Source organism: Chelon labrosus (genome assembly GCF_963514085.1).
Source record: "Chelon labrosus genome assembly, chromosome: 18".
Taxonomy (NCBI): domain Eukaryota; kingdom Metazoa; phylum Chordata; class Actinopteri; order Mugiliformes; family Mugilidae; genus Chelon; species Chelon labrosus.
Window position 1 is genome coordinate 12,447,624 of NC_140351.1, and position 21,661 is coordinate 12,469,284.

The window sequence follows — 21,661 nt, forward strand, 5'->3', positions numbered from 1 at the left end:
TGAAGTTGGCATGCTAACCAGCAAGCATCTACATGGCACGTCTCGTACAACAAATTTGTGACACAAGCTTATATAGTGAGCCGCCAATGTAACACCTTGCCTTCAGTCCAGATTGAGAGGAGGAAGAAGTAGCTCGGCACAGACAGCTTATTTTTCTTTTTACAGTCTTACGACTCATACCTCTTGTCAAGGACAGGTAGTCAATGAGCGAAACCGTAAATGCAACCATGACCGAAGCTCCCCGCAAGAGACCTGGATAGTAGGTCGATAGTAGGTCAGCTGGAGTACGTTTTTAGCCTTGCATGGATCTCCATCCCCTCTGCATGCCTCCGCTTTCCCGCGCAGCAAATTGCCTCCCTCGCCTATCGGAGTCGGGCAACACAGAGGCCTGGGGGGGGGTGGGGTTCCCGCAGGAAGCCGAGATCACGTAGCTTATGCGGGCGGATCATCATGCAAGCTGCTTGGTGGATGATTTATATGCTGCGGCAGTGTCTGACGACGGTGGGCGCAAACACCAGTTGCCACCAGTGTCCGTGTGCAGTAGAAATGGCACGAGCTGAGAAACAAAAAAATGGCACGGTTCCATGCTGTTGCGGTGATTTTTCATATGCATGCCATGCAGTTAGTCAACAGTTTCTAGTTTTGCACGTAATCATTACTTGCAACTTGCACAAGTAAGCATTGTGGTGGAAGTGGCTTCAATATTTCAGGAGTATGTGACAGAAACTACCCTTCTGGAAACTGGAACCACTCATTTTTTTTTTTATTATATTATTATTTATTTCAATTTTTTTCAATTCCATATAACAAATTGCGCTTTTAAAACTCCACTGAGCTCAGAGAATGATAGCGGTGAATTGCTTCAGAAGGGGGAATTTAAGGGAACTAACAGCTAAATGGTGCCTAATGACTGAGCCTCGATGTCATCAAGGGGTTTACTCCATGACTGACTTTAATGCACTATATTTAAGGGACAAGTCGCCCGCCTCACAAAGTATGGGGGACTCTTCATTTATGTGGCATTAGGGATAATAAAGGCAGCTCAGACTGTCTTTTTCCACAGGAACGAATGGTCCTCCACTGAAAACTTTGTGAGTCTCACTTTTTAAACAACTCTCCCGAGGGTGGTTCGAGATCTGTGAACCAACCAACCGCGTCCATAGTGGGATATATGCAGGATACGAATGCACATCCGCCACACTTGTGACAGCAGAAAAGGCAAAATTATTACAATATGTGACTGTCTGAGATGTTTACAGCCTGGCAACTTGGTTAAATCGTTCATTGTGTGGAATAAAGCAATAAAGCAATAACACTTTTTCAAAGGATGCCTTTTTTTTTTCTTTCTCAAAAAGCCCCGGCTTGCTGCGCACACAAATGAAAAGTGTTTATTTTTGCAAAAGAGTTTTTTAAGCATATTGTTTACAACCTAATATCTCATTCTCGTTTAAGTCTTTTTGGAGAAGCACTTATGATAAGGACAGCAGTTATAATAATAAAAAGAAAAACATCTATAATTTAGGTTTGATTAAGTATCTTTCTTTAGAACCGCAAACAGTTTTCTTGCTTTTTTTTTTTTCACCTGGAGGAGAACAGGTGATTGACCACTTGCCTGATGCCGTCTATCTCTATAATCTGACTTGCCTTCTATAAGCTTGTCTGTCAATGCTCGGCATTGCCTTCAGCAAAATTTAATGGCACACTCTGTGACAAGATTCAGCGTTCAGCCTCAGAATCTTTCTTTCCCGAGTTCAAACTGAAGCAGCAGGGGCTGAAACACTATCTGAGTTTGCAGTGCATGCCCCGTAGTAGCAGGTTCCCCCTACTGTCAGTTTGGCTTCTGGGTTTGCATTCAAGCTGAGTACTGACGGGCCTGCACAGTCACACCTTTTATTTTAATGTACATTCATTCAGTTCAGATCAGAGAACAGCAGTAGCTGTGACACACACACAACGGGAACCGGGCATTAGTTTTGAGCTGCTCTACCTTCAAGGGTTTTTTTGGGGGGGGACGTGCACATATGTGTGTGACACGTCGCAAATTATCCACAGCATCTAAGCTAAGGGAAGAAAAATTTTAATTCCGATCTTGAGTGCATACCTAAAGTTTTATATATATTTCCCTTTTAATCATAACCTTTCACTGGAGGAATATCTGTTGCATCATAGATTTTGTTGGATGGGGATCCAGACGTGCTCACGCTGGGGAGAGCTGAGTCAGTGTGGAGCTTCTTTATTGCCTGAGGCCAGTTTTGTCTGTACAGCTAAGCCTTCCATAACTTCAGGGGGGAAAAGTTCAGTTTCTAACAGAGAGGCAACCTTCGTTCAGTAGAACACGTAGCTAATTTATTTTTCATAAGCACTGGATTATAGTCAAGGTGATATACCATCAGAGGGAGCATTCAATGTGAACCTCCTAAGACGACAGAACTGAACTCATGAAACTAAATATCCTTGATCTACTGTCATGTCTGCTTTTTCCTGAATGACAGAAAAAAGGAAAATACTTTATTTAACCTCCGCTTACTGCAGGATTCATAAAGTGGACACAGGCCGGAAGTGATGGTGCGTCTCCAAATGGGTTCTGGTGCGCCTGCCTGAGACAAAAGCCACAGCAGATTTTTATTCCCACTCCACCCCTGTGGTGTTGCAACCTCTAAGAGGTACAAAGCATAGGCTGTATAAAGATGGGCGACGGCACAGCTCCTCAAAAGTGAAGCCAAAGCAAGCAGGGCTCCCCTTGGTGACTGGCTGCAGTATAGGTCATAAGCTCCACCTCCTCCATGTAAGTGGGATGGTTTCAGTCATTTTAGATGGTCAATATAATACTGATGTATGTTCAAGTGTCCATTTTTCTGATAAGTTTTGTTTTAGTTAGTTATTTGATGCTATAGAAACAGGATGTGATCTCATGATGACAACCAGTTGCTATGCCAACCGCTCCGTGAAGCGATCCTGTAGGACCGTGATAGCTGGAAAAAACAAATCAATAAATAAGTACAGTGTATGATTCATTATTTCCTTGTAACTGGTGGAGACAGAGCAGAGCACAGTATAAATTAAAAGAAAACGTAAGTGAGTCTGGCGGAAGCGTGGTCGGGTCATCGATATCAAGGCTCTGCGTGGCGCCACTCTCGGACCGTACGGGCAAACTTTGGCTCCAAAGTCGCATGGTGGAGCCGCCCGTGTCCATATTTATATACAGTCTATGCTACAAAGAGCCCTACTTGCACTAAGCTAGTGCAACATTGTCCCCCATATAAGGTAATCATTACTTTTGATATCTATCAGGGCCTCTTGAACCTCAAAAGTCAAAAACAGCCAGCTTGGAACATTCGAGGCCACACACATCTGGTGTAGACATGGACGACAGTGCTACAGTTTGGCTTCTGCTTATTCCGATTAGATTCTCTTCCACATGAGTTATGTTTAAAGAAAACACAAGGATGTTATCGGATGAAACTCAGAGTCCCTCCTTTCAAGAAAGAGCCCCAATAAACCGCTTTGAAGCAGCATAAGTAATAGGGTCAACAAAATGTGTCTGCCTGGATTGTAGCAGTTGCCTGTGCACCGGTTGCCTTGGGGCAACAGGGGTGTTTTGTTTCATCTCACTAGCTGCCTGTCTTTCAGTGCTCCAGAATGAGAACAGGCATCTCTCCTGACTCCGAATATTTGTATCTGTCAAAACTTCACATGTCAAAGACATGACAAAAGGTAGAAAAGCTGCTTTATCAGGATATAGGGAACTTAAGGGAAAACAAATACTCATTGTTTGGATTCTTCGCTGTTCATAATCGTTTGCCAAGTCAGTTTTCTTCAATTTGATGATTACCCCTAGATGTACCTATAATAAGATGGGAGTGGATTTATTGGAGAGCTAAAGCATATCAGTTTGAATTTGATGCAACAGCAAAGTTAATGTTGCTCTCCCCCTTCAATATTTTCTGTTCATTTCGAACAGACCACTCATTTGTTTTGGGTTTAGATCTGACACACTCTGGCAGGACTGTCAGCAGAGTGGCAGCCATTCCATATGAAAGCAAATTTGACATCAATGGTTATTCTTGCTGTGACGAACCTAACTGTGGCTTTTATTTCCAGACGCTGCTTTGTGACAGTCACTTGCCAGATGGTTTCTGTGCACATTCAAAAAAAAAAACCTAGGGAGTCGATAAAGATTCCAGTTAGATTGTGATCAAATGGCTTTTTAAAATACAAAAATAAAACATTTTACCTAAAAATATGGATCTGAAATAAGTGCTACTCAATATGGCAAACACTGTTTGTAACAAGCTGCTTCACCCAAATATCAAAAGTCAAGGTTAAAAGCTATTAAATTGATAAGCAATTTGAAAGCTTCAGTGATATCTCACTCTGCTGGAGTTATGAGACCCACAAAAACACTTAGGGTTGTAAAATAATGTGGAGATCCTTGCGGCACACAAGATCTTTGGCTGAGAACAGACGCCGTCCTGCAGAGTGCACCTTGACACCAGAGGTTCATTTTGGACCTGCATCGAGTTTCTTACGGAGTTTAATTAAAGGCAGCAGCTATGAGCAGTTGATTATGTATGAAGTTATTATGCCTGTCCAGGTGTCAGAGATGAGACTTATTGGATTTGGCGCCTACAAATCCACATCTATGCAAATAGGCTGCAGCACTGCAAAACCTGGCAGACTGAAGTGGACAAGACACGGCATAATGCAATTAAAAACAAATACAATCCGAACAGCTTTATTGTATCTGTAAGCAATCCTTTTTTAAAAACAAAAGTCGAGCCGTCACGATCGCGGCGACAGCAGGCACAGAGCAGCGCGCATTCCGTCCGCACAGCAGCAGCAGTCAGCCTCCCCCTGCTTGGCAGTGTCACATCTCCGCCGTGCCCGACACTGGAAACAACGGAGACAGCGGTGGCAACTGCTCACTGTTTGGAAAGTACCTAAAAAGTTCGCAGCTTCCCCAAACACCACAAAAACACCCTGCAATGTCTCTTTCCAGTGATGACTTCTTGGTTTTGCCGACGTAGCGCTTTAGTAAGCATCAAAGCACATTTATCACAGAAATGGTGTTGGCAACGAGAGCGGTTGCCATTTGTCACTATTAAAGGAATGTGTTTTGGCCCACTGTCTTGGTGTTCTAATGAACTCAATGAAAGATAGAGGTATTCTTCAAGAGTCCAAATCTATAGTTCAGAAGAAGCACTACTGGCATTTAATAGTGGTATCATCTCTTTTAAATGGCCGGGGTTATTTATCGCTGCATCAGTTTGCTGGCAGCGTATCTAATTCAAAGTGCTGTGCTGGTGGTCAAAAACCGAGATGCATGCAGAGGGGGTGGATAAACAGGAGAAACACTTGTCTTCATACGCTACTATCCTGCAAGTGCTGAAGTGCAGAGTGAACTTTTTATTAATGACTTCTAATGGCTGGAAAATTGCGCTGGTGTAGATGGAACACCACGGGCGCAGTGAGGGGCAACTTTGTCTAAGAAAAAGAACAACCTGCTACGGTTGCCTGCAGCATTTCACGTCCGCCGCGAAATTTAACAACTGCTCAGCCTTGGTATGAGCTGAAAGCGCGTCTTTGGCTTTCCCCTAAACGCAGTGTGCACGGGCTGCAGTAAAGGCGAGTGCACGTCATGCTAGAATTTCCACCGTTAATGAATCCATAAAAGAAAAGATTGTTAAGGCCAGAATTATTTCTTTTCTACACATCAACAAGGGCGCTTTGCATCAAACAGCACCTGTTATTTCAGGCACGAATAAAGCCCCTTCCAACAGAATGGCTAAAGCCAAATTGCGCCGCAAATGAGGAAACGTATCCGAGTAACTAACCCAGCCATTTTATTCACTATTCATTACTTTGGTTGTGCTATAACCTACGCATGAGGTGCTCTTTGATAATTTAGCTCGACTGGCCAGCTGTGTTGTTACTCCCATTTTCATTACACGGCTTCCACCTACACTCCTTTCCTCCCACTCTTTCCCCGAAGGCTTTCAATGATATTACCGTCTTCTTCCGCCCCAGCCATCGCAAAAACAATGTCCTCGCAGTGATTTGCCCTCACCGACTCTTTCTCCCCACATCACCTCGGCCTTGGTGCACATATTTTCTCATCAGTCAGGGCTATAGTTCAATTGAGGTTGCTATCTTGACTATTGTGGTGACAGTGCAAAGAGAGAGAGGCCTTCTGTTGCAATTACACGCCGGAAACAATGTTATCTTTACTCGTATGCCTCAGGTCCTTTGGCGTACAGTACGCGGCGTCTAATGTATTTCGCCAGCCTTTTGTTTTTCCTTTTTCAATTTAATTGCATGGACGGGATTCATATTTTAATAGGCTTCCCACTCTACCTTGATGGAGAGCTGAATGACTCAACACAGTGGGGAAACATTTAAAATATATATTCATTGACAGTCACATTTAAAAAAGGGGCAGGCGTAGGAAACTGAAGTAATTGTGAAGGAACTGCCAACTGAGGACCAGGCTCACTAACATTCCAGTGCAATCAAATTCTTGAAGTGTTACTTCTTGGGGAACAAACTGACAAATGTAGACAAGGATATTCTGAGTTGGCAAAGTGTGCAAAGGATATCAACAAAGAATTCATTTAGTTGCATCTGCAATGTTTCTGCAAACGGACTGAAATCATTCTGATCCGAGATTTTGACTTTTTGATTTTAACTGTTTATATGGACGCAAAACAATATCCAATAAGATACACCAATCAGGCATAACATTATGACCACCTTCCTAATATTGTGTAGGTCTCCCTTGTGCCTCCAAAACAGTTGTGACTCATCAGAGAATGGACATGGGCCTTCTGAGGGTGTCTGGCAACAGAATGGTTTTTAGTGGCGGGCCTTTGGGTCCTATGGGTTTGATAGGAGGGGCCTCTGTTTGGGATCTAGTGAATTTGGAGGCCAGGTCAACACCTTGTGTTGTTCTTCATGTTTTTTGAGTTGAGTTGGGGATGGCTGCTGCCATCAAGGAGTGTCATTGCTATAGGGTGGGGATGCCTGGTCTGGTCTAGGTGGGTGGTTCATGTCTAAGTAACATCCACATGAATGCCAAGTCCAAAAGTTTCCCAGCAGAACACTGAATTGTCACAAGATGGTCAGCATTATTGACTTCTACCATATGCCTGATCGGTATATATGCGTTTACATTCCTCCAAAATCTTTTTGACAAGTGAAAGCGGTTCTTCCCTCTGTGAACCATCAAATCTGCCGGAAATAAAAGAGAACGTGTTTCTTTACCCCAACACTATTGGAAAAATATGACTAAGACAGACTAAGACCACCTCCCTTTGAGAAATTTACACAAAACAGAACAGCTCATTTCATTTAGTTCACTGGACTTTGCACTAATGTCCGTTGTCCGAGTTACAGTAAGCTGTTAAAATATTCTTCACAAGAAAGACACCTGTCCCAGGCGAGCTCCAACCAGAGTTCAAGAAGCCGTCTGAGATGCCATTGTTCCTTTGCTGTAGAGAATGCTTCATGACACCAATGCCTATTCAGTATGTGTAATTGTAAAGTATGAATTGTACCACTGTGGGTCCAAGGTCAGTTCTGGACTGGCAAAACAAGCGCCCACCGCAGAAGTCTTGCACAACTATCAGTGTCCAGAACACGACCATACATTCCGGGTGATATCCATACACTCAACTGCATCTTATCTCGGTTATTAAATGCATACTGTTTGACACAGTTTATTGAAATATCTATGCGATATTCCCATATTGCACGGCCATGATGCATTAATGCATCATCTACTTTACATATGAAATTACACCCAGTTTTATATTCCTCTCTGAATCATGAGTAGGCAGTTCCCGAACCTTATTAAACAACTTCTCCTGCGTCTCTGAATGATAATGCCAGTTCCTAATGCAAAACACTACAGTTGTTCAGGCAGGAAATACAAAAATCTCTGCCCACTTACCTATCAGGAAATGAAAGTGCATGCAAAACAACAACTTGATCCAGGTGACTCATTTCTCCCCTCCATTCCAGAAGTCAATGCCTACTTATTTGCTTGCCATGTTTATGGCAGCCTTGACGACTAATAACTTTCTGTGGGAGTTTCTTGTGGGTGGTAATCTGCAGCAGCAGATCGGCTAGCCATATGTTCTTTGATTATTGAAGGTGATGTGTGAGAACACTGTCAGCCCACCGCGTTGTGTTATCTGAAGTAGACAACCCAGGTCAAGGCTCGCAACCGAAGCCCGACATATGCTAATGAACTCATCTCATAAAATATGCATCAGGCCTTCCCTGGACCATACAGTGGCAGAGACGTGATTTTGCAGGAATTATGGGAACAGTCATTTTCCATTATGTCGACGCTAAATGAGGAGTGACCTGCGGGAGAAGCATGTCTGACCCATGTCAAGGCAGTTCCTGCCAATTTTGCACCGAGAACTTTGCAGATCAGTTTTGACTTTTAAGATACTGCCGTGACAGTGAGAATAAATGGATCTGGGAGTACACCATAACCTTGTTGAAGCAATCTTCCTCTGAAGCCCATGTTCCAAGTCTGTATAATTAATCAAAGACAATGATGTCAATGAGGGCTCCGGTTATGAAATTAGACACGCTGTCTTCCATTACTGTACAGCTTCTAAGTGCATTAGGGGGGGAGAGACGAACAATAAACCAGGTGTGGAAACCATTAGCTCCATTCTTCATCCCAACCATTTGGAGGTCCCTCTCTCTTGTTTTCAGTGCAATTAGGGTCTTGTAACAAGGCCAAAGCTGAATGCTCGAGTGTTGATATGGTAGTCAAGAGCGTAAACAATATGGGAACAGTAACAGTGGCGTGCTGGTTTGCTCAATAATGAATGAAGTTGAACAAATTAGGCCGGTACTGTAATATTTCAAACTGTTCTATGGGATGGTTTGTGCAATGATTGATTGTTCAATTACTGACAGGGTTTCTTAATGAAAGCTCACCTGATATCATACTGCCATACTTATCCTGTGGCTTCAAAGCCATGATAATTGATGTCTTTCTACACGCAAATAGGTTATACACAAGGAGATGAAGCTATATGGACTATAGTTGCCAGTTTCCATTCACAATCTCTTGTTTTTTATGAATGCACTCAGGTAGACATGAACAGGGGTGAACTGTGAAGACGGAAAACACAAGCAATTGTTTGGGGACCCATGAAAGAAATGAGACAGAACCTTTCGGTATATTGTGCAATGACACAGTATACACCCTAAAACTTATGAAGTGCTACAGTGCATCAACAATACCTATATAGAGTATTGTTGTGTAGATAGATAAATCATTCATTCATTCATTCATCTTCTATACCCGCTTATTCCTGTTAAGGGTCGCGGGGTCTGCTGGAGCCTATCCCAGCTGTCATCGGGTGAGAGGCAGGGTACACCCTGGACAGGTCGCCAGTTCATCGCAGGGCTAACCTACGGCCAATTTAGAATCACCAATTAACAACCATGTCTTTGGACGGTGGGAGGAAGCCAGAGTAACCGGAGAGAACCCACGCAGACACATAGAGAACATGCAAACTCCACACAGAAAGGACCCAGTCGGCCCATGGATTCAGACCAGCGACCTTCTCCCTGTGTGGCATCAGTGCTAACCACCTCGCCATTGTGCCGCCCTAGATAAATCATGTTTTGTTTTTTTTTGTTTTTATTCATCTGGAGGTATAGCACTAGGGGTATAGCACACGTACATCTTTGCCAGGGGGCCCTCAGAACCTAGGGTTGCAATACAAACTTTGTTATTTTCAAGAATAGTCTACTACAAATAGCCTGCTTAGAAGACTGGAAGATCATTGAAATTATTCATAAATAATAGATGGTATAAAATCTGTTGAAAAATAAGCCTTTGATATGCTATTTTATTTTACACTACAAATGTGCTTTACCCTGTCATACAAAATCAGACTCAACACTGTGACAGGATAATGTTGTAACATGCTGTATTCTGGCGATGCTCAGGGCTCATTCTATTGAATTATGTGTCCAAAGCAGAGTGGAAATAAAAACCAATGGAAATATTCAATTATGCGTCTGTGGGCTGGATCAAATATTGGTTATCCTCTGAACGAGGTGCCACTTTCAAAGAATGCATGTCTATCAGATGACATGCTACAGCAATAGACTCCATCTCCCGTGGCCACCGGCTGTCAAATTGCGCTCCTCAGCGGAGTGATGTCTGAGAGAAAGCAACACATCTTAAAGAAATCACCACGAACATGCCGCTTTGCTTTGACATTTCATACAGTACACATGTCAATGGGATATATGAACTGCCAATGCATCACGCTTTATCTTCAGACGATTGCCTGCAATGGAATGGTTGCACGTCTTTGTCAATTTTCTTGTTTAAAAAGGGTTAACCACTACTCTCGGGATCTTTCTGATAGGTTTGATCAAAAATACTAAGACAAAACTTGTGAAGCGAACCATGAAGCTCACCGGCACCCTCTTATTAAAGTGTCATTAAATAATACATGACTTTCAACTTCTATGGGCAATCAAGGAACTGCCAAGACTGTGGAACAGTGTGCGGTGGCCTGTAATTGACAGCAAAAATAAAGTCACAATTTTCGCTACAGAGACAAGTAATCTAACCAATTAGAGCATGCATCCATGGGAACCGCCCGGTGTAGAGGTAATCTATCACCAGGCAAATAATTACTACACTTATTTTCATGCTTGAGAACTAAAATACTATCATTTATCATTTGAGCGGTTAAAGCAGGTGGGCAGGTGGTGGAAACAATGCAGGTCACAAAGTGGCTGCACGGCAAGCTATTATACCCACTGTAAGATTTGGGATGGGTATTGTTTTCATTCATACTGAAAAATAAATAGTAATAGCAAATGGCATATTCCAGCTAAGGATATTCCGATGTAGCCAGAGTGTTTGCTAACACAAGTAAAAATGTGTGGCTAACGTCGCAGTACATCTTCCTTGTGCCAAGGTACATTATCTGTATGCCCTGGCACGTCATCGGTATATGCCGCGGCATGCCATTAGCCACTTCTCAATCTTGGTGCTAGCGCTTGGATTTCAAGCTATCAAATAGGGCATGCATTTTATAAGCTATATCCTGTGGTTGGCCATATGTTTCCTCTGGTTAGATGCATTGTCTTGGCTTGCTATTGAAGCATCTGTTGTCTGCATGTATCAACACTGATTACTTTCAACTCTCACTCTTACGGATATGATCTCAGATACTCGCTCCGGTAGCATCAACACAATTAGGACGGCAACCATAAAAGTACTGAATCGGGTATGATCACAGGTGCTATGAGATGAGAATGGCCTCTAAGCAGAATAATAATGCTGTAATGTAGACTTAGGTATTGCGAGCAATAGGGAATCGGAAAAAAAATAAAAAAGACCTTTCTAACCATGTTTTTGTGTTCTTTCCTTCAGGTGATGAGCTCCACAAATCTCTAGTGGATATCCTGACAGACCCGGGAAATCTCCTTTTGGGTTTACTACACCCAGTGCAGCCCCAAACGTCACCAATTCCCCATACGCTCTGTCACAAATCGTTTCACTGTGGCTCAGTTCTCGTCACTGGACTTTAACTTGGGGACCTGAACCTCACAGATCGCCAATGCTAACAAGGAACTGCCTGCTGCTGTTCCTGTGGATTCTTGTCAACGAGGGTTCAGTCTCTTCTTTGCGTCCGCCTTCACAGCCACTGGGACGGAGCAGGACGGGGAGGGAGCACGCCAGGAGCTTGGTGGGCCCGATGAAGAATGGGGCAGCTGGATTTCAGCGGGTCAAAAGGGGCTGGGTGTGGAACCAGTTCTTTGTGCTGGAGGAGTACATGGGGTCAGACCCGCAGTATGTGGGCAAGGTAAAAAGCCCTTTATTTTTTTTTTTGCAGTTATTTATGGTCCAGCAGAAGTCATAAATCACATTGTAAGGAGCTCGGGAGAAATTGAATTGGTGGTAAATGGAGGGAGCAATGGAACGTGAGGGAGATAAAATGGGAGAAAGGGAAAAGAACAGAACTCTAATGCGGATTAAGTTTAAAAGTGTTCAACAATCTTTTGGGTATGGCAGTCCTTTACAACAAACTACTCTTAAATAAAACAACAATTTACATAAAACTTGTGCATGCAATTACATCTGAAAGCAAAGCCGTTTTCATCTCGTACCTGGAGCCATTGCACTTTAATAACGCTGTTATTGTAAAACTGGGGAGAAAGTACGTACATGCTAGTGGAAATGTACAACATTTCTATGTTAGAGCAGCCAGAAACACATGACACTGAAGCAGTGGGAGAATCGATGGTGTGGTGGAAATAAATTTGAATTACAGTCCTTGTAAAGCTGTCAGGACATCATAGTTATGAGCCAGGGAAGATGCTGACAGCAATAAAAAGACAGGAGAGTCCCAACAGCTCAAACTAAATCCAGAGATATATATATATATATATACACACACACATCATATCAGACTCCTTTTTGTACCCCCTCAAACCTCGGCCATGTCTCTTTTTAGTATAGAATATTTTATTCACTGCTGTGGCTCAAGACATTCGTAAGCAAACTCTGTAGGGGTTTAAGGCTAAAGTTGTAATTTGGCACTCCTAGCTTACATAGGATAATGGTAAGACTGACTTATCTGCCCCAGTGCCACTGCAATCAGCCCTGACATGCCATGCTGTTTGTGGAAGTCTCTGAGGCTCAAGCAGGAGGAGGGAGGCTGCTGTCTGCTGCACTCGTAAGTCACTTAATCCTGGGCTGCTGCACTGCTTCAAAATAATTGACAGATACCCCAACATATGAAAAGCATTCGGAGATCCTCGGACTTTCGTCGAGACCCTCTTAAGGGAAAAGATTTTGCCTCTTAATGACTGTAGCAGTGACATGATCAAAAGTTAAAAGAGATCATGCCTAGATGCTGTGAGGACAGGGTGTGGATGGCATATCTACTCAAAGTGCCATCACAGAGGCCTTAGGTACGGGTTTTGTTTCCGAGGCTCATGAATGGATCGTAATGAGCGGTGAGGCCGCAATAAATGCCTGCTCTTATGATACATCAATGCCTTATTGTGGTAATGTATTCGTTCAAGAGCGTAAACACGATTTCCATTCACTGACCTGCAGAGCACTGGGGCAACAGTGGCTCATGAGATAGTTACTTTCTCATGAGTGGCAGAAGTGCCCTTCTGGACCAATTGAAGGAGTAATTATCTGACAGCAGCGGCTAAAGAGAGGCAGCAGAGCCAAAAGAAAAAAAAAGAAATGATGGAGGCAGTGATAGGACATCTTTTCTTTTTTTTTTTTTTAGTAAAGCTGAAACATTAGCCGGTGTTTAGCATTAGCAAAGTGTTGTCATCTGGCCAGTCGGTCATACAAAAACACATATTCAGCCCAAATAACTGTGTCAGGGTTTCCCATAACATATTAATACTATGGAGATTTACATTTATTTTAAGAGAATTTGTCAAAAAAAAACAAAAAAAAAAACAGAAAGAAGCCACTCTAGACGTAACGTTAGCTAGCTTAACTTTACAAGCGCTAGCTAGAAAAGTTCAATTGAAAGTCAACTGTTTACTATGAATTAGATTTATTCGCCGATACTTAATATGTTATTTAATCTCACATACATTCGTCCATACAACACTCTTAACAGCATTATGTTTAGTATTCATGTAAATTAACTGCACAGGCTGCTGCTATTTGTCGCTAAATCCAATATTTACTTGGGATAGCATCATAATTTAGGGGCTTTTATTAAGACAGTAGAATCAAACCAGGAACTGTTGAAGACATTTCCACCCATGTCCTGTGACCTCTCTCCTCTGCCACTGTGCAGTATATGTCGTTGTCGTATATATATCTTTCTGCTTCAATACATTGATAAAAACCTATTATTTAAGACCTCTGCTTATAGGTCATCCTTAGCACCCCTAATAGCGGACTGCAATACTATCTGTGTAGCTGCTTGAAATATGAATAACTCATTTAGTCATTGACCTGATCACCTTAGACACATACATTTATGCTTGCAATCAAACGGCATTGTGCTTCTATTTAACGGTTAAATAAACGCTGACGATTCAAATCATCAGTCATTTAGCTCCGATACCCGAATCACAGCTCATTCCTTCTGCTTCACACACACACACAGAGCAACACAGGGTAACAGCGTAAGAACAAGCCGGGGAGACTGAACTGGCTTCAGGGCCGCTGGAGAAGCAAGCCAATTTGTCTGGAAAATCTAAAACTCTGCAAATACACGGCCTATTATCCCACCAGTTCGTCAGCTTTTCTGCTATTACCAGCATCCTGCTAACCTTGTTATCGTTTTTAGCATAACGACTTTGGGCGTTTTTTTTTTAAGAAGCTGAAGATATTTTCGTATTAAAAGCTCAAGAAAGTGGAAACAGAATCACCACTGCGACAGTTAATCAGGTGTAAAGTTGAAACAGTTGGCCGTTATCCAGTTGTAATTTCAAAGTTGTGATGGCTGCTAGATTTGAGGTCTCTGGATGAATGAAAATAAAAAAAGTTCCAAGCTTTTAGGTTGGTTTCCATTTTGCCAATTAAACTAGCTAAGAAAATTAGATAATATTACTCACAAATGTGTAATCCTTCACATGTTTTCACCAAAATCTGACCTTGTCAGCAATAATAAAAATCTATCCCAAGAACGTAGCATTAAATGCATCACTGCCAACTGTAATTGCAACTGCAAAGTCTCTACTAATTAGTGCTGGCCATTAAAACCATAATTCACACTACTAACAAGATGTGGTTAGTTTGTCAGTCCTGACAGCATACAGAATTCAAGACAAGGAGGAGGAGGAGGAGGAGTAGAGGGGACAGCCACTGATGATGGAGCACACAGTCAGTACCGGTGTTACGGATCAACTCGTCCGCCTATTAACTAGCGACTTTCGCCTGAATGCACCAGCGGTTGTTTGTGGAGGAGGCAGATGTTTCAAAACAGCGAGATAACATTTGGTTGTCCTTGTGAATGCTTTACTGCTTTCTTTTTTATTAAAATGTCAAAACATCCCGAGTCTTGGAGACTTCACTGAGCCTATATCAAGCACAGAAACAGTATTCATAAGACGTAATGACACCGGTACCAGTTCATTTCACCACTCAACTCCAGCGCGTATCCTAGTTTTAAAGGCACCTATCTTGTATAAACAAATAAATCATTCTGAACGTCCCACTTCTTCGAAAGTGGACGCAATTTCAATAGCATATTTTTATCCCAAATCCATAGAACAAAACCTAGTTTGAGATCTGTGTACAGAGTTGAGATACATACATACAAAGATGCTTCTGCAATAAATGTATCAGTCAGTGTATCCGTTCAACCAATCTAGTTCTAATTTATTGCAGTTTCAGTGGTGTAACTGGTGTTACTGTTACTTGGCCATGACACACAAAGCTAACAGTCAGTGTTTGGGCAACCATGAGCGTTTGTGGCCCCAGTTTTGGCGGTGTGTCCTGCACCATTGGCGCCAGTTCAGCCGCCATTGGCAGCTTTGTGACAGCACGTTGAATCAGTGGTTCAATGAGTCACCCAGAAAGGCATCTTTGACTGGCTGATGAGCCTTGTGAACCAGCGCATCTCATCAGAACATTACAATTTTCAAAAAAATTCACAAGAACTTGATGGGAGACTACTGCTGCCTGCTGGTATAGGAAGTTCCTTTCATTCAGGCACACAGGCCATTGGTTGTAGTCTCTGCAGTGTGTTAAAGTGCAACCCTTTGGTCCAGACACCGACGACGTGAGGAGGCTTCAAAACTTACCTTTCACGGTTTGGTGTGTCCTGGCCTTTACTGAAGGCGATATGACTTATAGTGCCTACTTATTTCATTTGCAGATTACAGACATTTAAAAGTCAAATGTGTGTAAACAACTAATAGAGTGCACACAAGTAATTTAAGTCCTAGTTAGGGCCTTTCCAGACTAACAACCTGGTGTGTGTGTTGAGGTAAATATTAGTATAGTGCAGCGAATTGTGAAGGGAAATAAACAAGAGCAAACCGTAATACACTACAGAAAGCACTACTTGCCTGGTCTGGTCTATTTTGGATTAATGAGTGCAAGCAAAGCAACATTTCTTTTCTTTTGCGACACAAGTAGAAAGATATGCAATGTTAGCATTTCCACTTAGGAAATAAACAAAGGTAATTAATTCTTACTGAGGATTTTATTACCATTTATTGCATGCAAGCTAATTTGAGAACCGTGGAAAACAAAAAGTACAATAATATATTCGCATTGATTTTTATCTTAATATTCATGTCAGAATGAATATATATTCTTGCTGGGACTGCCTCATGGTCGGAAAAGTTGAGGTGGCAGACGCGGAACGTGAAGGGAATGCTAGAAATGCTACGGTCACAACTCGGAGCTCCAGCTCACACAACTTACTTAATTATCCCCGTTGCTCCCTGAGGTGCAAATAAGGTCACGACGAGATTCACCGTTGTTTTCTGCACTAACTAGTCCCTTCTGCCAGCACTGATATGAGAACAAATGCTCTTCTCTCGTGCTCAAGGCCAGCAAGAACAGTATTTAGAAAAAACATTTTTTCACATACAATTCACAATTTCTCAAGAGTCACTATGTCACTAAGAAACCTCTGTGGAAGATGCACACTATTGATCAAACTGAATCAAATTTCCTTTTCAAATAGCACAATGAAGGTATTATTACCACATTTGACTCACACTGTATATAAATAAAAGCCGTCTGCCAAGGACATAAAAAGAGAAGAAAAAGAGGCTGCTCTTCTGAGTGAAAAGAAATGTGAAACTCCCAAGCTCCAAAGACATTAAGAAAACCCAAAAGAAAATAACATACTGTTAAAATTGTAATATTCCCACTGCGGTTTAAAAATATAAATACAAATTTTCGGCCAATTACAACACTTTACAAGCCTCGGTAAGGAGTGTTTTCTCTGCAGGACCATTCCATACTGCTATCACTCTCTGAAAATAATTCATTTGTACGCTTAACGTTCAGTGTTTTTGTTCTGTTCCTGGAATAATTGTCTGTTAATGGTTATGCGCTCATTGAAGTTACGCATCCACACCATCATCGTGTTTACATTCTCTGGAATGTGACATAAAATGCTGCGAACGAGGCTAAAAGAAACCCACAAGCCAACGCTAGCTGAACAATTACGTATAATGGTACAAAGTCAAGCTTTTCCACAACAGATTCACAACCACACAACCAGTCAGTTCATGATTGTGCCTGTGCCTGATAAAACCATAGACAGTTTAAAGGTGGACGGCTTAACTGTTTTTCAAAAGTGAAGCAAAAGCAAGTAGAGCTCCCCCTGGTGACTGGCTGTAGTATAGGTCATAAGCTCCGCCTCCTCCATGATCAATTTTTTAGGCATTTTTTTATTTTACAGTGTATAATCCAACATTGTGTTGTTACTGGTGGAGGTAGAGCACAGCACAGAATTAATTAAATGAAAATGCGAGTGAGTCTAGAGGAAGTGTGGACGAGTAATCGATGTAGCGAGTCCACGTGGCTTCACCATCTAACTGCATGCAGTAGGTAACTGGCAACCATTGGTACTTTAAAAAGAGGCATGTTATTATATACTTATATTCCAAGTCTGACTACACAGGGCTAATTACCTCTAGAAGGTACAACATTTAAAGATGCTGGCTTTGGTAGTCCCATCATCTTCCCCCTTTTGATCTGAAATATACGACGTACATCCCAAAGGCTTTCTGACGTCTAATGTTATACCCGTCTTGAAGCATCTAAGATACCTGTGCACATGTGTTAGCTCAACGAAATGAGCCCCAGGTTTCCCGTTTTCCCATAACATCCATATGTAAAACAGTCGTTGGCAGCTTTCACACACACTAAACGTCTCAAGAACAACCATACGCCCTTTAGATCTCTCATCCCATCACTGAATGATAGAAAGCCAAGATCACTTTGCTTTTTTTTTTTTTTTTTTTTGTTATAGAAAATAAATGGCTATGAAGAAACTCAAGCAGTTGTTCACGTACTTATAAATTTGAATCCCATGAGCTGCAGCTCTATTGACTCAGGTAATGATAGTGATAAAACCCTAACATAACCATCTCCACACTTAATTCAAGAACTGATGTCAAGAAACTTAAGAGATTCTCCTTATGAGAATGACATTATTGCAGTTCAGCGAGTAAAACCCGCAGGTTTAAAGGGGGTTAATGTAACAACCCTCAGCACTCACAATTAGATAATGCTGAAGCCTTTCCTGTGCTCAGCAGTGATTATCTGCAAAAAAAAAAGAAAAAGAAAACCGCCATTAACGGCACGGCGGTATATCAAGCCAAGCTGCTTCCTCTCACTCTGTATTAACTCTGCAGTGAGTTCAACAACTATTTTCCAGGATGTGCTCTCACATCGTTGATTCAGATTTATTTATTTTTTTTCTCAATGTGACGCTTCACAAGCCACTTCAAAGAAAGAAATATGATGATCACATCTCTGAGGCCTGTCAACTTGTTCTGCAATTTTCTGACTGGTCGCGGTTCTGTATGGACAACATAGTACAATACCAAAAAAGGCTCCAACTTATGAGTTAAGTACATATTTTGAGGATGGTATACAGCAAAAAGGGATTGCTAGAAGGTTTGCACAGAGCACAGCCCATTCAGAAGTAACTTGGCATCTACATTTTCATGAACCTTTATAAAAAAAAAAAAAAGAAAAAAAAAAAAAAAAACCTTTGCATGCCAGAAGGACTCTGCTGTTTTACCTCCCACAGGAAGTAACACTAAAGAGAACCGTGATTTGTTTTTGTGTAAGTCATGGAAACATGACAGCAAAGCAATGTGCAAGATGCTCTCGAAGGATATTAAACAAATTATACACTTGGCAAGAAAATGCAGATGGGGAATAGTTCCATACAAAACAAAACTCTACAGCTATTAAGCTTAGAAAGCAAATATGTCACCCACGACGGCACAAGCACCGAAGGAAGAAAAAGACAATCAATTAAGGGTTAAGTCGCACTGAGAACCTACAAAAAGCAAGGAAGAGTACCCTTCATTGCAACACAGAGCATGCAATGGCATGCTCCAATGCCCCGTTTCTCACACTTGCAGACAAAAGGTCACCTATTTACTAGGGCCGGGACTCGATTAAAAAAATTAATCTAATTAATTAGAGGCTTTGTAATTAATTAATCGAAATTAATCGCATTTTAATCGCATATAAATATTTTACCTGAGAACAGTGAGAAGTAATTTTTTTATATGGATTTTTAGTATACCATTGAATAATGACTAAATTTCCCATCCACGGGGCCAACCAAAGCGGTCTCATCAGCTTCTTCTTTCATGTTCACTGTGGTTTGTTGTTGTCTGAAGTAATGAACAGTGTTGCCAACTCTTCAGGAAAGGAAAGTAGCTATTGGCTGTCCTAAAAGTCGCTAGAAGTCGCTAAATGACGTCATCGGCTAATTTGCATAATTTACCTTTTGGATGTAATTGTGATGGACGCTGTATTATTAACGCGCCTCCTTTATCCGGGCTTGGTATTGGCAAAATGACTCTAAAGAGACACTCTGGCACAGTAACTTAAGTTTTTTTTTTTTTTTTTATTTAGTTTTCTTAAGTTTGGTTTAGTTTCTAGCCTACAAGTCACAGGCACAGAAGAACATGAGCATTTTTTGCCATAACTAGAATATTTTTAACATTTTTTGTACAAACGGTTTTTACTTGACAAAATTAACAATCTAAATGGATTATTATTTTATTATTTATTTTAGTGTGACAGTGAAGAAACATTTACATCCCGCTCTGTAAACCAGGGCGCGATCAGCGGCAGCTTTGCGCATGCGTCATTCGTTTGCCGTCTGGACGCGGTGGCGTGGTTCTCCCTCTCTGCTCTGACCGCTGCTGCGCGGGGCTACTGTGAGACTGACCGCCTGTGAGTGCTTTGGGACGGGAGAGGGGCTCACGGCAGCACCCGCTGCTTGTTGAGGACACTGGTAATGAACGCTAGTTGGTGCTCCAGTATAATCGGTCCGCCGAAACTCATCCAGTGAGAAACGTTCCGCGGTGCAAAAATAAGTGTGATTAAAATGCGTTAAAAAAAATTAACGCGTTATTTTTGTGTAATTAATTAATCTTAATTAACGCGTTAAAGTCCCGGCCCTACTATTTACATATAAGTCAATAAGACACTTTTGCTGGAAAGGGCAGCCCAGGTTTCTCCTACAACTTGTTTATTCCCTTGCTTCCAGCCTGACAAGGAATGGCCATCCTTCTTTTTATTGATGGCTCTACCTCCCAGTCCCACCCCACACCTGGATGAGATTTATTACTGACGGGGAGCCCGCAATTTAATCTTCCAATGAGGGCCTATAAGAAGGACATAAAACCCTTTTCAACAAGACTTATACACCAGGCCCAACAAAGACAGATTCCATCAGCTGACCACATGAAATTTACAAGAGTTCCCGGCGATAGTGCGTTCCACGTTGTTAAGTATGATTCAGTTTAAATGCTCAGGAATTTAGCTGTAAAGCTAAACCCCGAGGAACCTCCTCGTGTGCACGCATCAAACCTGTTTACATGCCACGATGATGACAGCCACAGTTGTAATATACTTCAGCGGGACTGACTGCGGGATAAGACGGCAGTTAATTAACTCCGACTCCAACATCACAGGCGTCGTTGCTTGATTGTTCTGCAGCGAATTACGCTCAGTGACCTGCAGCTAAGTGAGGCCACAACATGCAGAGTCCGAGCGAGGCTCCGAACGGTAATCCTGTTGGTTTATCACGACATCCTTAAATCACGTCCAGTGCAAAGACTAATTGCCTGATACCACAAACACTGATAATTACAGCACACATGTTCAGTTACTGTAGATTCTAGCATTATGTAATTCCGAAAAAAATATATATAATTAGAAATATTTTATCCAACAGCCCTTAAACGCATCTAAAAATCTGTTGCCTATATTTCACTGTCATGTGCAAAGTAATTTGAAAGGATCGCCCTCCTGAAGTTTATGCATGAAGTGCATTGGTGATCCAGCTGCTCGTTAGAACATATTAAGAGCCTGAGAGCATTTACAATCGTAATGTGTGCTCATGATGAATGCTGCGGGGAAATTCGGCAAAGAACAGCTGAAATAAAAGCTAATGACGCCATTCGTCTGTCCTGCCAACGTAATATTTTTCATATATTTCGTCCTCGCGGGTAATGGACTTTTCTCCTGAATTGCCTGGATCATATTTCCAAATGGTATGCTAATGCCCCAATCGGTATCACTTATGACCACGGTCAACATCTTACATTTGTCCGTTGACATTGATGGGCAATACTGTTGTGATTCTGGGTGGAAAATTGCATTCTGTATGTTGTATCAATATCACTGCGTTGCTTAATCAAGTGTGATATAGGAAAAGGGAATCAAACCTTAGCTCTGGGCTCTGAGATCAATAACAATCATGTGCATTAATGCGATATGTCACAATCTGTCTTGCATCACGATACGTGCTTTAAAGTAATGCATCATCAAGCTGCTGCTTATCGCATCTTATTACTTCTCAGACTGTTGACCTATAGGCACCATTTACATCAACAGTGCAGCTCATTGACTTCTTTCTTTCTGTTGTCATACAATCAAGCCTTTATCTGTTAGTCT

At 41.8% G+C, this 21,661-nt stretch overlaps 1 protein-coding gene across 1 annotated transcript in view; it reads left to right on the forward strand.

The window, feature by feature from the left end:
* Positions 1–21,661, forward strand: part of LOC311503597 (cadherin-12-like) — a gene marked incomplete at its 5' end in the record, with an annotated part of 234,434 nt that overhangs the window by 153,661 nt on the left and 59,112 nt on the right. The window contains one exon of the mRNA XM_084566412.1: positions 11,817–11,861. Within this exon, the coding sequence (XP_084422538.1) occupies positions 11,832–11,861 (30 nt within the window). Of the gene's footprint in view, positions 11,862–21,661 lie in introns of the transcript that reaches the window.